Here is an 18,895-nt window from a genome sequence, read left to right as displayed (position 1 = left end):
ACTCCTTACCAAAGACGTTTTCTTGCAGGGACGTTTTCTAAAAGACGTTTTCTTACAGGGACGTTTTCTAAAATGCACACACAAGGACTTTGTTTCAATTAAAGATATTAAAAAATTTAGCAATTTGATTTCTATATTATCATATATTGTATATTTGTAAGTAGTGTAGGCTACTCTATATTGTAAGTAGCACCAGCAAAAACTTACTTGCTGTAAATATCAACACTTTATAATAATATCTAAAACTTTGATCGTAATTTAACAGATGTTGTCATTGCATTTTGTTTCTAAAAAATGAATAGCTGTTGACAAACGCATTGCACGACAACTAAATCAACACAAACTAGCATTTATTTGACATTTCTTAACGTTTATAAAATGATCTCAATTTAAATTATATGTTTGGAAGTTTTTCCTTTTGCTCTACATGTCCGTGATCCAACTGCATTCTCTAACCGTACTAGATGGACGCTGGATCGATTAATGATATCTGTCACCATATATCTAAGTAGGTTTCCTCCCAGAGCAACGATCAGTAGGCTACAAGGTTAAATTTTGCAAGCACGATTTTTGATGTAATTTACAGCTTCGTACAAATTTATGTAATTTTTGTACTGAAAACAGTAGGCGAGGGAATGCGTTTTTTTCCCAATTTCTCATGAGAAACAAAATCAGTTTTTTGTGTAGGCCTAGTCTATTTTGTGAATAAACTAACTTCCTTCTTGAACCTCTGTAAGTTATTTTATATTATTTAAACACTTTCTCAAACATTTTTCACCCGGAGTGGAAACTTGAAGTGAAAATCAAACATATATTTTTTCTCCAACTCTTAATTGAAATGGAAAACCCAAACTTTCTCTTCATTCAAACTTGATAAGAATTCATTGATTTTGCAGCCCGAGCAACCGCAATAGATGAAGCTTACTTTCATATTCTAATTAAAACATGTTTTGAAAAAGCGCTATTGCAGCAAATGCTAACTGTATTTTTATTACAGTTATAAAATTAGTTACTTTATTGTTGTGTAAACTACTGTAGCCTATGCAAGTTTTGACAACAAAACTTATTGTGATGGACTAAAACAGTTTTTAGTGAGACGAAATCATAGATAAAAAATTATGAAATTATTAGGCCTAAATAGCCTATTTTATTAATCTACTGATTAACCAACGTTCATTTCTTGATAAAACGATTCACCGATTTGGAAGAAATATCAGTGACTGGTGTGTACAGTAGGCTATATAGATCGCAGGGATTGCACTGGAAAATGTACATGTAGGTTGAAGACTAACCCAGCAAAGTCTGCAAACTCACTTCTTACAGTGGTTAAATTTATTGTTGGTAAAACATCGAACAATAAATAAGCCATTGGCTCCATTACAGAATGTATAGTGAATATAATTTGCATGTTAAAGATAAAAAGAAATTGATTACTTCTTAGGGAATAATTTGATAAAGAAATATTCACTTTAATTTTATCAAATATAGTTATTACTATCTGAATCCTTAACAGCCTGTTTCACCTAACGGATCATCAGAAGGTCTTATTCAAATAGAATTCACTTTAATCTTACATGTACGGTAACCATTTTGTAAACTGGAAATATCAGTATGGCCTCCAGACACTGTATTCTGTGCAATATCAAAAGTTTAAGGCTTCAAGATATCGAATATAACCCTACGATACAAAAATGTTTATTAAAAATGTATTTAATAAAACATTTTGCATTATTTTAGATTTAGCCTAATTCTCTTCCTGGGCAAAAAAAAAAATTTTTAGAGTTGTTATCACTGACTGTTAACAAGACTTTTTCCCGCATAGGCTAGTAGGCTCATGCTATGATATTGTTACAGTTCAAATGCTCAAAATAGAACGTGTACATTATCGTGGCCGGATCTTCATGGTAACTCTTTTCAACGAATAATGTCGATTTTTCCAAGTCCGCCAGCTAACTCCTCTCGGATTGCATTGACCTCCGAGAAAGTAATACCCATTGAGATTAGACTGGAGACATCCCACATACCACCAAGCTCCATGATATTGAACGGCACATCTTCCCGCTAAACTGGCATCATTGTCGCGATCTTTGGTGGAGAACGGTCTGTTGTTGTGATGCGTCAAGGAATCACCTTTGGTAAAATACTTATTTTATTTGTCACATCCCATAAAAATATTGTAAAGTGTAAATCATATCCATCAACAAATTACCTGCATTTCCACTAAATCCTGACACTCTCAAGCGATAATTGAGATCTTCACTTTCAACGGAGAAAGAACTGCAAAAGAAGCGTTATTTTGTCATGAAGATGATCAATCGGTGTGATTAAACGCTGTCAGAGTCTCTTTGAAAAGAAGTACATACTAAACCGTGAGATGTGATAAGAAAGCAATGTTTCCAATTCTACATAATATCACTCAAGGATATCCTTGATAACAGTAAAAATAAAAAGTATCAAACAATGCTTTAAAAAGGGCGCATTGATAAAGTCAGCTATAAACTAATTGTTATCTTTATTGCAATTTCGTCGAATTGGTAAAATTTCTTTTAGATTTTTTCAAAAAGCAATATAAGAAGCTAAGAATAGATAAAACACATTAAACACTTCGTCAATGAGATATTTTGTTTGGTTTAAAAGTTTATGTTTTCTTTTTGCTTCAGAGAAAGGAATCTAGTCTTGTACCACACCAAGATATCGATATTTTTGCGGAGTACATTAAGAAGCTACTAAAAAGCAGCCAACAATGAGTTTTATTTGTAAGAGGGCCAGATCTTCTTCGCCGCTTGGTGGATCGAAGATAAAAGTTAAATAAAATAAATTTAGATGCCATGATGAAATTTTGAGTTTGCTTTTTTTATTGAGAATTATAGTAGCAAAATTGTATTGTCTATACACTATACAAAAACGGGCAAAAAATTATGTCGAAACTTATAAAACATTGCGATGTATTTTAACACTTGATCAGAAATTGACCATGATGTGTCATGTGATCAGGCATCACTCGCCATGAGACAAAAGTTTACTGTGAGAAACAATCATGTTTTAGAAAAAACAAAACGTAGCAAAAAATAATTAAATACAGCAGAAAATATTTAAATTTAAAGTAATGTTAAAATGTTCCAAACAAATGGAATTTGCATGGTTTACATCATAGATCATATAAAGTTACATGTAGATAGTATAACATTAGTATAATGTCATGTATACAGCCACATTTTCACCTGTATTCAGCAACAGCTGTGTGTCCGTTCCAATCTTCCATTTCAATACGAAGTTGATAACTTCGAGATTTTGTTATAATATTGATGTTATCTAAACCTATCATGTAAGGGATCGTAAATGAATGAAAGAATGATGATAATCACCCAGCTAGGGATGTGACTGAATGAAACAGAATTTCCGTATTTCATTGATCTTTCAAAAAATTTCAAGCTAGGTTGCCGCAATTCATTTAGCATAACGCTAATAATACAATATCATGAAGTAAATAGCAATCTTGTTATTTGAAGGAGGAATTGCAGGGCAGCGAGTTGCCAACTTTCCAAAAGTTGCTATCTTTCTCTTCATTAAAAGTTTTTGGAAATTGGTGCAATCTTTTTAGAAATTGTCTTGATAACCCAACACTTTCTTTTGGCTACCACGTTATCTTGATTATAAAACACATCATCACTAAACCAAGTCATCTCAAATTTTAAATTTTAGAACTAGTCTTGAACGTTTATTAGCAATATAACAAGAAGCCGACATTAACGTGGTCAATCATGGAAGATCAATAATACTATTGTAATATCTCCATTTTATCTTGAAACCTTATATTCCACATTTAGGAAAAATTGCATTCCAGTATAAAATGGTTTTTCATTTCTATCTTTTACTTTATCTTACAACAAACGCTTTCAGCCGAACCATTCACTTACTGTAGGTAAAGCACTAAACCAAAAAGCAACTTTTTATGTGTAGCGTGTACTCTTTGCTCATAAGTTGTGTATATCCCTAGATGAATCTCTCAAATGCTATTTTGACACCGTGGATTGTATTTAACTTCACATATAGCTCAAACAGTATATAACCTCACATTAATATGTATTGAAATTTATCAATTTTGTTGATTGGTAATAAGTATTAAGTAGCCTACCTAACCAAAAATTTTCTTCTAGATTTCCAAATCCTCTTTTGTATGCTGCCCAATCTTTGTAAAAATCTTCAGCAGCCGAAACTCTTCGTTGAAAAACCTAAAAATGTTTAAAAGTAAACAAACAACGGTATTCAAAGTGGATGAAATTAAATCATTTGTTAATAACTAATATAAAGACTGTCTAATGAATACAGCCATGGCTACCAAAAAATACGTTCAAATTTGTATCATTTAGTAGATTGTGCAAACTGTTGCAAAGCGTTTATTTAGGTTTTACTGTTTTTTGTTTTATTTAAAGTCTTTTTATTCAATTTTTACTTCTTGGTAATGATGTAGGCCAAACTAGAAAGTTGCCTGGGAGACAGCGAAAAGTGAAGAAATGCAAGTTTTGGAAAATTGTGATTAAACTGTCAGAACAACTTTGCACATGAGACGAAATTGACCTCAAATAACCAAGATTTGTGGAAAATGAGTAACCTACTTTTGTAATATGATGCATCAGTATTTGAAGTTTGTATAAAGTCGAGTGACTTTTGCTGTATTATTATTCAGGAAAAGAAGAGACACATTTAGAGATATAAAATAATACCAGCTGTCCTTAAGGTAAAGAAACTCGTATCGCATTAATTTTGTCATTGTTATTTCTTCAATGATTACGTTTTTGCATACTGAAATTTCTGCAATTTAATTCTGCAATGTTTTTCGATGCAAAAAGGTTGAAGATTGACTATTTCTAAAAACATCTCGGCAAAGTGATAGTTTACAACTTACAAGCCAGTGCAAGTTTCCATTTCTTCTAAATTCACAAAACACTCGAATATGCCTTCCACCAACTGTCAAAGTAAATGCACCATCATTTGTATTCCCTTGAGAAAAAACCTCATTGCAGGTGGAGGCTTGCGCTCCTGACGGTTGTCGGCCTGGAATTAAGGTGTTTAAGTAAGCTTGTTTTTGTTTTCCATCATCAAAGTAAAATATCAGTACAGTACAGATCAAACATTAGTAGAGGTCTACAAAAAGATGAAAGCGATAAAAGACGAAAGATATTTACTTTAGATTTTACTGCCACAAACTAAAACTGAGCATGGGAGCCAAGATTCTTTCATGTTTTTTAATTTTAATAATTTCTTTAAAGTTTGACTGAGCGATGCAGCGTTTGTTGCACTTATTTATCGAAACCAGATATGGATTTGAAGCAAACGTAACCTAATATAAATTCAGGAGGATGCCCTTCCAGCGAATAAATGGAGTTCTTACTACCCTAAGCTCAACAGGCAGTTATTCGCTGGATGGCATCTTTCCTTCTGAAGAAATGGATTCGTCATTGAATATTTAATTTGAGACTTAATGATTAGCCTAACGTTACGACTCTCAATGTTGTCAAATTCGCTTAATATTAGTTTGATGTATAGAATTAAATTTATTTTATACATATCATTTAAAAATTAGTCTGTTTGAGATTTAATACTTAATATTATTTTAATCTTTAGTATATCGAAAGTAAGCCTTCTGTTGAAGAAAAATGAATTATCAGAAATATATAATTGATAACAATTTCTTCACAAATATATATAGAAGACCATTTTAGACCATTGGCTAAAACAGGTCGTTTGAATTTACAGTATACTTGTAAAGTAAACAACGATCATGCTGCTAAAAGGTAAATTCAATCTATTATTATAATTGCCTGAGCAAAGGTTTCCAAGATTATTCAGCTTCATTTCAATACGAGAAATGGCTGCTTTGTTTTGACTTGTCTTCAATTCAATTCGTCCCAATGTGGTATCATGTGCAGTTGTGCCGCACGACACAGTTACTTGGCGTGACGACGGTCGCACAAACTTGATAATCAAGAGCAGTGAAAGCACTATAACTTTCAATACACAAGTCATTCTTCTAGCTCAAATATTCTCAAATTAAGAAAAAATAATTGTAGCTAGTTTGCTCTGTTCAAAGCAAAGAACCCAAGTTGATTCAAGCTCAATGTAAATCTAACGTTATTAACTAGCTATTTATTTCCAGTGGTCTAAGCAACAAAAAATATACTTTTTAGCTATTCAGAAAATTACTTCATTGATCTAAATCTCACATTATTTCAGTGTAAGTTTCAATAAAAGAACTAACTTCATAGATTCACTTATGAAAAAATCATCTAAAAGCTTTTTGAAACTAAATATATTTAATTTCTGTCATCTCTTTCATTTACGAATCCGATGTGATTTCTCAAAATTTTACAGTTAAATGTTCATTACTTTTATCGTTACTTGGAAGTAATCAATCCATAAACACTGAAAATACTGTGTAACAATTTACGTTAATTTTTGTCCCATTGATAAGCCAAAAGAGTTCATTAAAAATAAACATCACATGTTGTCCAGACCTTCCTCCTATTCTATTATTGCTGATATTGATTTAGTGAAGCAGTATTTAAATTAAAATTTGGTGATAAACCTTTCAATAACACCACTTTAGCAAATGATACAAAATCGTTTTCTTCGACTCTAACTTAAACATTTTTTAAGGTTTTTCCAACAGATGATTCTCTTTCAAATAATTTTCTACAAGATCAACTGATGAAAAATCTACTTGTTTTCAGCTTTGAAATAAAACATATTTAAACTTACATTAGGCTATCCGATGATTAAATTGTCAACATTATAATGTTTCACTATCACTATTACAGTGTTATACCTTCCAACAATTTGTAAGCGTTTACATGGCCACCTGGAGATGCGGCCTGATTTGTCACATTTTGCAGATTTTGATTACAGCTACTGCTAGTGCTTGACTGATATTTTTTGAGATGTTTTTACTTTTTGCGGTTTCCTAATGACATAAAACTTTTTTGTTGCCTTGTGGAAGCAGAAGCAAATGAGAAAAAGTAAGTTGAAAAACGCAAAATCAGACTGTTATTGAAAATTAACAGTCTGACTAAAATCTTCGAAATCAAATTTTCTTTGTTTTTCAACATGTGAGGATGTTAAAACCTATTGTGTAATCTGGGGAAGAGAATAAAGAAAGCGTAAAAATCTAGTTTTTAGAACAATTTATTTAAACGTTTGCCCAAAGTTAGAAAAACCTGGAAATTTATGCTAAATGTGACAAATCAGGCCGTATCTTTAGGTGGCCATGGCGTTTATAAACTAACTTAATCGAACTTTTCCTACTAAGCTTATGTTATAGAACTTGTGTTGCTTTGAATATTTAGATCTTAATATAAAAACAATTAAAAAGTAAGATGATCTTTTTAGTGATGGGCGTGTTTAGTTTGTCACAAAAGCTGAAACGACAATCAAAGTAGCCAATCGTGGAACCATGACGACTTTTCATGATCAATTAGGCGTTATTTTAATTAAAGAATATTCAAAAATGCAACAAATATTTTAAACTTTTCTGCTTGTAAAATAAATTTAGTATCTATTTACTGTCAAAATCTTTTGGTGAAATTTGATCTTAAAAACATCTAACAAACTTATGTTTTCTTGCAGAGAAGCTGAACTGCTAGCATTTTGTCCAAAGCTGCTATAACTGAATCAGCTTAATGTCCGCCCGTTAGCTCTGTGGTTAAGCGTATTTGTACAGGAAAAAAATAAAAATCAAGCGACGCTGGTTCGGCTCTTGAGGTGAGTAGCACACTTCAGGACTGCACTCTCTTCAACGGCATCTAGTGGATGGAGTAACGCACAGACAACAACACTTCAGCAGCAAGAAGACATTTCACTCTGTCAATCTCGATAACAGAACCTGCGTCAGTGGTTCAAAGCCTCTACAAGGTTGCGAAACTGCCAGGATTAAGCTCTCAAAGAAGCTTTCTCTGTCCAAAGACAAAGAATCTCGCGACCAATAACAAGAATACCAGATTGTCATCACACGTTGCATATAAACCTCATAGGCGGCAACAAAAGGATTGCTTATTTATTTGTAAGACATTGCATATGTATTAAGCCTATCAGAAGCTTTGTCAACCCTAACATCAACATGCTTGTTATAGTACCACGTTTTTTCTACTTAATGAGCTGCAAACTTTCAATTTTATTTTGTCGTCAGTCATGTGATTATATTTACCTTTGATAAAGTCCTGTTTGGTTTCAGTTCAATTTGATTTTATTTGTGACCAACACAGCAAATACGATACACGCCAACATTACAAAGGTTTGGCAAGACTAGAAATGGTTTGATTAACCACATTATGTATAAAGATGTTTGGTGTGCAAAGATTTTCTTTCGATGGCGGCATTTTGAGTTGAGGACTTCATGTAACTTTTTTGAATTAAAAGCTTTAATTTACGTTTTCAAAACAACACATTCCTCAGCTGACAATTAAGCCTTTGTTTATATTTTCAAACCGTTCAAAATGTAACCCGAGTACTATAAAATCTACATTGGTGAAAACATACACAACAAATCATCACCAAAACGATGAAAGTCCTATATCGTTTATCAACGAAACAGCAAAGATGAAACAGAAACTGAAACTACAAATGTTGCAAAAGCACAAGTATGAGGGAAAATATCATTTGGTGCATGATTGGGTGCTTTTCAACATGTTAGACAAGGTGCAGACATGTTATGGCCAAAACGAATTATGTGAAAAATCATAAGAGCATGTTGGACAATTGGTTTGATTAATTACCGTAATATCACAATATTGATACGGTTTTGGAAAATGTCTGAAGCACTTATGAGCACTAAGACCGACCCATTGGAACCTGTTTGTACAGCAGATAAATTAAGTTATTTACTTTAAAAAAAAAAAATTTATTCATTTTATTGCATATGTATAGAGCAGTGAACTCTCCAATATTGCCGATAATTTGTTTATTAAGCAATTTCTGCAGTTTTCAAGGCCTCATCATATTATAAATGTACATTTTAATAAAATGAAAAAATTTTATGATATTTTTGGTAAGAAGCAAATTGCCATGATTTTATTGCATAAAATACAGATTGAATGTCATAGATACAGTGCTGTAAAATATAACAAATAATAAATTAAAGCTTGTTCTCAACTGTTTATTAATCACATTTTCACCTATGTAAACGTTAACTGCAATCTGTAATCTGTTATCCGATTGATTTTGTCACATCAACCAGTACAATGTCACTGAAAACTCAGTTTAGCGATAGCTTTGCAATGTGTTAAACTCTTTTTTTCTCAAAGATTCCTTTTTTTGCAACACCTGATAAATTCAACTTCACGCAGCCATCAATTTATTGCGCAGATTAAACTTAGTTTAAACTTTATATGTTTTTGCATCGGTTAAATTTACAATACACTTTGAATCCTAAACCCAGATTATCGGTCTCATTTTCATTTCGACCTTTTTCAACGAGTAATGACGGCCCTTCCAGCTTCTCCACGTCACCGCTTTTGGGTCGCATTTGCCCCAATCATAGTATTGGCCATTCAAGTTCGAGAGATGGCAATCGGCGTACCACCAAGCCCCGTGGTATTCTTTAGCACAATTGCGAGGGCTGACGTCATGATCGCATCCTTTCGTTGAAAAAGCATGATTGTGGTGAATCGACAAAGAATCTCCTGCAACGTCACATTTTTAATTTAGAATGCATCTAAGCACAAAAAACAAAGTTTTATCAAATTTTTGGTAATACAATTTGTTTTTCGCAGAGAATAAACTGACTAATTTAAACAAGAAAATTCAAAAATCTTATCTTTTTTGGAATATTTGGAAAATATTGATTAATTTAGTTCGAAGGAAAGAAGCAAATATATATCAAAGTAGCATCACGCGTTTTGCCCATCCATACGTAGCCAATCCAACAACATGTTTTAGTATAGTGGTGTGTCGCCTATATTGATATTGTTGCGCTAGCTCGTTGCTAACTGCAATACAATTTTACCTGCTGTTCCATGATATCCTTTCACTTTTATGGTGTAGTTGTATCCTTCGCTTAAAATTTCAAATGTCCTGTAACCGTAAAAATATACAGTATGCTATTGCGAATCTGCACAGAGCAATATTTAAGAATATTGGCTCGTGCACACTTGCTTTTAATAGGAAAATAATAATCAAGCTTATTTAAAAGCTTTGATAATTATTTCAAGCGGAAAGTGTTTTTGTTTGTTATATTCTATAAATTCCAATAACCAGCTAGATTTGCAATTGAACTTTAAAACGTTTTTGATTGTGAAAATTACCTTTTGTCATTTTTTTTACCTGTATTCAGCATAAGCTGTATTTCCGTTCCAATCTTCCATGTCAACGCGAAGTTGGTAACGTCTCATTCGGGTGATCGTGTTTAGATGCTCAAGTCCTGAAAATTTAATCTGTTCATGTTAAAGGTATTTCTATTGTTGAAATCACTACTCCTGAACTTTAAACTGCTTTAATCTTGTCGAGATTGAAGAAATCAATCAAGCTCGCAAATAACATTCTTTTTGTTGTTATCCTTAGACAAAGTTCTTTTTTAAAAGCCAAAATTCTTATATAGGCTACTCTAACGACACGAAAGAATCAAGACGGTCAATGCAAAGTTTTACGTTTTTTTTGATGATTTTTTAATGAAAATGTGGTTTGAGATATCTTGTGATCCTTAGTTGCGTAGCAAAGCTAGAGTTCGCAATCTTGGTGCTTATACGTAGGAATTTGAGGACTTTGCAGACTTTTCTAAAAATAAACTCTTAACGAATAAAAAAAATAAAATAAAAACCTAAATCTTCTCTTGCATTATAAACCTACATAGGCTATGTCCTACAGAACATGGTCGTCAATGCAGCGCTCGGCTACTTTTAATAAGGAACCCGGTTAAAAAGTTAAAGGGTATTACTTAGCAAACTTAGTATTACTTAGTAAACAATTGATTCAGTTGGATAACGTGTATTGGAGTTCTGTTTCTTTATACAGTACATTAATAAATTTTATATATTTCATCAAAAGTGCACAAATTTATCCTATTTAGTAAAACTGAAGTTCTTATAGCTCACCAACAAAACCCACAAAAACAAATACATTAATAGGTTTTTATTGTTGAAGTTGTCGTCGTCGTCGTCTGAGCTTCTGGGGCCGAGGGTCTATCCTTTTACCACCCCAGATTCACGATGTTCCCGGACTACACTGGCAGGCTGCTAGAGAGCAGCCAGTCTTTAGCTTCATCATCCATGACGAGCAGACCTTCCAATCCGTTAGGTGGCTTGAAGATGGTACAGTCATTGATGATGTGGTCTGTGGTATGTTCCTCGGCACCACATTCACAGGAGGAGGAAGAAGCCATTCCCCATTGGTGCATGGTTGAGCGGAAAAGCCCGACGCCCGTACAGAGACGGTTGAGGCGCACCCATGCATGTTTCTGTAGTGTCAGGCCGATGGGGCGTGTGTCGGCGTCGGGGATGAATAAATGGAGTCTGGTGGTGCTTGACCTCCATTCAGAATTCCATTTATGGTCCGCCCAAGTAGCCGCAGAGATGTCTTGTTCATCAGCTTCGTTGATCAGAAGCCGAGCGGCTGGCACGAATGGGTGTCTTGATTTCAGTCGGCGGGGGTGCCCGTTTGGGAAGGCAGAGATCTTGTGGTGGAGAAGATGGTTAGGTCCAGTGCCCGTCGACCGAAGGACAGAGTGGCTTCTTTGCGACGAAGCTCAACAGGTTGGATGCCAGCGAGAAGTGGTTCTTGGCAAATAATTTTATCTGAATAGCATACAGGTATGCCACTTTATAGATTTACTGTATTTTTAAAAGGATAAGTGCTCAACAGAGAAAACGTTACCTAACCAAAAATTAAGATGCTTTTCTCCGAATCCTTCTCTGTACTGAACCCAGTCACGGAAGAAATTTACAGAATTGTTTATTCGTCTCTGAAAAACCTGAATCATAGTACAGTATAGAGATCACTTTTATAACACCAGAAGAGTAAAAAAATAAAGAAATCGTTTTATTACATCACTGTTTTTCACTTAGAAATCCCTTGCTACCGATACAAAAACTTCTAATCACTTTACAAATTTATTTATCCATTTTGAAATTAAGAAGTCATAAAACAACAACATGAAATAATTCAAATAAAGAGGTTGTGAATACAATACAAATTTGCATACTATCCAGTGCGTTCCACTTGGATGAAATTGGCAGTAAATATAGATATGTTTTCCTCCAAAGTTTGCCTGGTAGACTCCATCAACAGTGTTCCCTCGTTTGTAAATTTCAGAGCAAGTATCAGGAGGCCCCCTTGGGGGGTGGGGGCCTGAATAATTAGAATGAAATAAAAACAACGATAGTGTTTACAGTAGGCTACGTTATTGAGGATGTAAATAAAAATTGAAGTTTAAGTGATTTAAGTAGACTAATATTCATGACAAAGATGTGTAATCTTAATTACTGCCAGCTTGAATCAATCAGGTTAAAATGTTCAAAGTTTGTTACGGTGGTTAACGTGAGCGTTTTACTTCAATTTAATTTTGTCATGTTGCAAATAGTTTGAAGTGACAATGCGCATTATCATAGGATGTAAAACTATACAGTGAAGCAATAAAAATAAATCTTGTGTTTCTGCTTTTACTTTTTACTTTATCGGATGAATACAGCAGATAGTACGGTATGGGTAGACTTTTCCATGTAGTCTACAAACGTCAACAATGTTGGATCTTTAATGCTCACAAGAACACATTATTATAGCAACTTTAAAACAAAAAATAAAGTAGCGTTGATGCAGCCAAACTAAGATTGTTATAATGGTATAGGCTACTAAGGTAAGGTTTGTAACTATGGTATAGCCTACTCAATAGCAAAGCCAATATAATGAAAAAGGGCTTTGAATTAAGTTTTTCACTTTTATTGAGATTCACTTATTGATAGGCAATACAACTTTCAATACGCAGTTTGCAACAAGTTCTTTGTAATTCACAATTTTAGCGTGACACCAATAGCGAGCTGAAAAATTACTAAGCTTGCTTTTAGTCGCACTCACAAACTACCATAAATTGTCAGACGTAGCAAGAAGAGCTTTCAACGAACTGTACTTTATTTCTTTTCTGAGACATTAAAGTCTCCATAACCAGTTTTTATTATGATTACAGTAACATAACTTGCTTCAAGAGAAAGTTTATCCTGTTGCCGTAATAAAAACGTAAACAGGTTTCTAACCTGGACATTGAGCATTTAAAATGTCCAACTTATCTTGAATCTTTAACAATGCTTGCCTATTATGACTTTCCTGTAATTCAATTCTTCCAAGCGTCATAGCATAACTATCTGGACCACAAGACAAGCTGGCTGTTCGTCGGCTTGAAACATAATTTAGAAATAGGCCTACAATACTAAATGAAAAACTTTTGCAAAGGCTACTTATCATTATTATTTGAGTGCCCTGAAAAAATCATCTCCGTTTATAAGGTAGTTTTAACTTCTCCCTAAAATCAAGCAAAAAAGCAGCCTAGGAAACATTAAAATTTAAAAGCAAAAGCAATTCTCATTCGTTTTTGAAATGTTAGACCTGACAACTGACTCCTATTACCGCTAGTTTCTGGATGCAACTCATTCTATTTTGCGACATTGGTTCTATTTTGCGTTTTTGCAACGTTTATTTTGTGTTAGGATAGGGGTACCACTTGTTACATAGGCTACAGAATCACAGCCTGAAAACGCACTTTCCTGTCTATCAGCATAGAGACTACTTCCATAAGTTTCAGTCACGTCATATTTATATAAAAATTTAGGACGGTAGACTGCTTCTAGTAACAAAATCATGAAGCTTCATCAACGTTTTTATTTAGAATTATTAAGCATTTTTTTATTAAGCTTTTATGAAGTTGTGAGTCTACGTATTCGAAATAAATTTGTGTTTATTTTATTGTTTAGCATCGGTCACGATTTCATTCGATCAACCACAAGACTACACCCTCTGCCTCAACGAGAACTAAACAAAGATCTGAATTGATGATGAAACTACATTCCAACTTGCTATCGCGTGGTTTGGTTGTCAATTTTCTTGAAAGGCACAAAGTTGCTTTTTGTAATAAGCAGGCATTGTGGTGCTAATGAAAATTTGTTGACAAGTGACAGAACTAAATAGCGAGCAGTGCAAACGTAGTATAGGAATGTTTCAAAAAGAAAATTATTATATGAAAGGCAATTCGAGGTCAACCTAGTCCTAAGAACTCTTAACTCTGCAATTGATACTAAAAATGAAATAAAATCAATCTAAGAAATTTTAGTTTGTGTTGACTCATTGAAAGCTTCAATATATTTTGCTGCTGTTCGATCTGCTCAGGAAGTCCATCTACGAAGTCCAATACAAAAAGAAACCAAATAAAATCAAGACAAAAAAATTTTGAGATGGAAAAAATCAAAATGTGTCGAAGTTTCGAAATAGGCTACGTTTCTTCTAAGCAGTCTTAAAACATATGTCTTGACTTATATTGTTATTTTTAGTAATAATCTGACTGGAAATAATATGTTATTAGCCTATCAAAAAATATCATGTCATATCGTTTGATTTTTGACATTAATTTTAGCAATAAAGTCAAAGGATGTTTGCTTTTTTACTGCAAACCTCCGGTATATAAAACAGATTATGTTTTTCGCAATATTTCTGACAGCTTGCTTTTGCAATTCCGTAAGTCAGCAACTTCCTGCATGCGTTCTGATACTTTTTTGTTAGCATGCATTGTCTGCCAAATCTTCGGACTTCTTTCTTAGCGGTCGTCAGAAAAAAATTATATAACGATATTATACTATACTAACCCTACAGTAATTCTCTAACCCTGTAATGCAAAAAACGTTTTGTCTGGTTTACAACAATGCGACTGAAGGTTTAGTTGTGGCAATGCTTTTGATTAGTAGGCCAGTGGTTGAGGGAAACGTTATGTGACGCAGATACTAAAGCAACTCATGTCATTCAGTTACACATATTTATTTATTTATGTGTCTGCAGAAAGTTTGATGAATCTGTCTCTGTTGCTCAGTCTTCTGTATTTGTGGTAAACCGAAGTGGAATCTCTTCAACGTAATTTTGTAAACATTGGACTTCCGTTTAATTACATGAGAGATGTTATCGAAGTCGTTTTAATACCGCACAAATCAATGAAAATATAATTTAACGGACATTAGAAAAAAAAACAATAGATGCAATATAGCCTACGAGTAGCCACATTGCTAGTTGCTGAGTGTTGCAAACTCGATTGAAAATATTTGGCTCCATTGACTTTAAATGCTTGAAATTTACAACGTTTGTACAGGAAATTGTACGACAAGCAGTGGTTTAATATGCAAGTATTTTTTTATGTGGCTGCTTGGCCGAGTGGTATGAGAACATCTGCACGACGTTGGAAAGAACAACCGTTCGACACCTCTCCAGAGCACGGAGCTGTGCTTTCGCAAATACACTGAATGGCATGCCAAGATGTCCCTTCTCTGTTGTCTATTGTGTTGGATCTGTCATCGCAGTGTACTTTACTTCGTCGCAACGGGCACAAAATAAAACATAATTATTATTAAATTCACAAAAAAAACGTTATTTGCCATTTTTGACCAGAAAAATAAAGTTCTACAGTATACCTTTTGAAGAAGCTGTCATATTTTGAAGACAATCTGACAATGATATTAAACAGCAGATTATGGCCTGCAAGCATTTATACGATATTTGCAATTCTTAATAAACAACGGCTGTTGGTCGAATTTTCATTACAACTTTTTTCATTGAATAATAACTGTGTTTCCAATGAAACCAATTGACACCAACATAGCTGTCTGAATGTCTTAGATAGCTGCCGTTCAAGTTGGAATAGTGGCACGCTCTGTACCACCAGGCACCATGATGTGCAATGGCACAGTTGTAGCTTAAACGAGAATCGTTATCTTTATCTTTGGTGGTGAATGGACAAAAGTTATGGTAAATCAGGGAATTGCCTGAAAATATAGAGATGAATTTCACGGTTAAATAGGCTTCTATTAAATATCTGAGCTTCTGTTTGTCAAAGTATGGAATCACAGATTAAAGTTAAACTCTGTAATTTTGTATAGTATATTTCAAAAAATGTTTTGTGGATCAATAGACATCCGCAATAATTATTTATATTACAAGTTAATTATTATTTCAATTATAATTAAATACAATATTTTGATGTGCCAACTGACCAAACCAGGATATTCTTGTTTAGCGATTTTGCATGAAAGTGTAAAAATGTTTACGTGTACAAATGTTTAAATAGGAAAAGACAAACTTTAATTACAATGTTCCCAACTTTACTACACATAAGCCAAACTATATGTATACAGTGTATTAACGGTATATTAACAATACATTTCACTGTATTTTTTCTTACCTGCGTTTCCTGAAAAATCAGTCACATTTAACGTGTAATATGATTCCGGGTTACCAATAGCAAATAATCTAAAATTAAACAGAAATGCTTAAAAACAAATACGTGCTTGGTGCTTACGATTACATTAACTAAAATTGTCCTAATTTCTTTACCAGATTACCTCCATATTTTTTCTGTTCCTGGAAAAATGCTAAACTGTTGGTAACTTACCAACTTGTCGGCAAGATTGAGTCATCGGCTACAAATGCAGTTATTTTATGGAAAAAATAAAAATTAGTAGGGGACTTGCTGGACAACATCCAGCAGGTCTTTAATAGTTTTGACAAAGCACAAAAAAGATTTAATTTTTACGCCACTCTACAGTAGCCTACAGCAGATTGCTCAGCAACATAGCCTACAAGTATTGTCAAGTTTTCTGACTTACTTGTACTCTGCATATGCTACGTTGTGCTGCCAGTCTTCAAATTCAATTCGAAGTGTATAAGACATTGAATTAGTAATTATGTGTAAGTTATCCAAACCTAAAAGTAATCATTTCAAAAATTATCAAATAAAACAATAACATAAACAAGTTATCAGAAGCTGAAATTACAGAAAAATTTTCATACTGTATTTTCCGTGTCAAGCATTAAAAGCGAAACAGAAAAAATAATTTTTTGGCAATGCCAGTGTGTCCACTGTTAACGTTCCATTGGCTTATCATAAATTCAACTAGACCCCAATAAGTGGAGCGCCAATAACAGGTTGTTGTCAAGGAAATTTATCCACTACATTACTCCGACATTGCAAATACACCATGAACAACGATATTTTATGTGTTTTAAGGGAAGCGATCTCCTCAATTGCCTCCCCCTGAATCCTTCAATTGCCTCCCCCTGAATCCTTCAATTACTACACGACTAGGCACAAAACTTAACACGTATTTTTTGTTTATATTTAAATTCAAACATCTGTAATAAAGTTATAGCAAGTGTTCTCCGTCTACTGTAGGTACAATAAATCACCGATACTAATAGGTTATTATACTTTGTTGTATAGAAAATTCCATCTTAGGAATCTGACAATAACAATTCCTATTTTCTGCAGAAATTTTGCAGTTGTTGAAGTAGGTAGCCTACTATTGTGTCCCTGGAATTGTTATGTTAATAAATCTGCTTGTGATGGTATCACAAACTAAACTTTTTATAGAAGGCTAAATAACTTTCAAAAGAAGCAGCAGCAGCTTAAATTATAAAATGTAAATAACTTAAGTTTTATACCTAACCAAAACTCTCCATTAAGATATCCAAATCCTCGTTGATAGGATTTCCAATCTCTATAAAAGTCCAAGAAGCCATCATAGCGCCGTTGAATTACCTGTTAATAGCCGAATACAGTGTCTACAATGTTGTAAAACTCTGTAAAAAGTAGGCTTATGTCAAATGCTTGCATGTGGTATATCGTCTTATGTTACAGATAACTTGGTTGCATTGATTACGTACAGTCGCTCAACAGACATTTAACTCAGCTTTTTTTGATACATTAAGGCGACTTTCAGTATTAACTCGCACGTTTCGTCATTCAGCACGACTGATTTCATCATCTTGTGGTAACTTAATCTACAGTTACAGGAAGAACAAAAAAACATTGAAAATAAATTTGTTACTATTTTTTTACCAGCCATGTTTCGTTTGTTTTGAATTCACAATAAACTGGGATTCTTTTTCCATCCACTAAAATGTTGTAGATTCCATCGTGAGTGACCCCTTTGTAGGACAAATCCTCACAATTCATGCTTTCTGTACGTCGTCCTTCAATGACAATGCAAAAAACGTTATTATTCTAATTTTGTATAAGTTTCACAACGTATAAAAAAATCCTGAAAAAAAACTTTAAAAGTTCCAGCGATGACCATTTTGAACGATCGCGGCAAATTTGAACATGCATGCTTAGATATGATATGACAAAAACTACTTTGATTAAGAAAAGGTGGAACAAAATTTGTAATGAGCCACAAATACTGTGGTTGAAATTTCATCAAAAATTCTATCATTTCACAAAGCTCACCGTATTTACAAATAGAAATTATATTGTCTATTTTCTTTTCAATGATTTTCATTTCGGATGCATCACTGTCCATCGTCTCTTTCAGTTCGTTGTATTGCTGTTCCAAAATTGAAAATGCGTTGTAATTGATCTGTCCAGTGCAATGAAAAGCTATCTGGTGCACCACATCTGACATGTTTGCAAATGATTCAAATTCATGGCAAACCGCTTTCTGAGCGAATGCCAGAATCGCGATCAAATATATTATATTGGAGACTTTCGTTTTGTATTCCAAAGGTTTCATGAGTTGCAGTGAAAAAACAAAAATGTAAATAAAAAGCTAAAAAATAAATTGAAGTAAATGTAGTTTCAGACTTTCTGCCAATAGAAATAAAGAAAAGAAGTTCAGACGTAAGGATTCAATTGCATGCATTTCAAACGGCTTAAAAATCAGGGTAA

The 18,895-nt window shown here is 33.5% G+C and overlaps 1 protein-coding gene across 1 annotated transcript; it reads right to left on the bottom strand.

Annotated features, from left to right (window-relative positions):
- Positions 1-1,258: 1,258 nt before the first annotated feature.
- On the bottom strand, positions 1,259-18,770 carry LOC145766548 (uncharacterized). The gene is made up of 18 exons (XM_082578272.1): positions 18,458-18,770; positions 18,068-18,201; positions 17,671-17,767; positions 16,836-16,932; positions 16,412-16,479; positions 15,751-15,995; positions 13,233-13,455; positions 12,188-12,333; positions 11,860-11,956; positions 10,315-10,411; positions 9,998-10,065; positions 9,423-9,674; positions 5,823-6,035; positions 4,907-5,055; positions 4,136-4,232; positions 3,222-3,318; positions 2,210-2,277; positions 1,259-2,130 (listed from the first exon to the last, which is right to left on the bottom strand). Exons 1-18 carry the CDS (start codon positions 18,738-18,740, stop codon positions 1,883-1,885), a joined length of 2,679 nt encoding a protein of 892 aa, XP_082434398.1. The 5' UTR covers positions 18,741-18,770; the 3' UTR covers positions 1,259-1,882.
- Positions 18,771-18,895: the final 125 nt, after the last annotated feature.

The sequence above is a fragment of the Aplidium turbinatum genome, chromosome 1 (assembly GCF_918807975.1).
Source record: "Aplidium turbinatum chromosome 1, kaAplTurb1.1, whole genome shotgun sequence".
NCBI classification, from domain to species: domain Eukaryota; kingdom Metazoa; phylum Chordata; class Ascidiacea; order Aplousobranchia; family Polyclinidae; genus Aplidium; species Aplidium turbinatum.
This window is presented reverse-complemented; position numbering and strand designations above follow the sequence as displayed.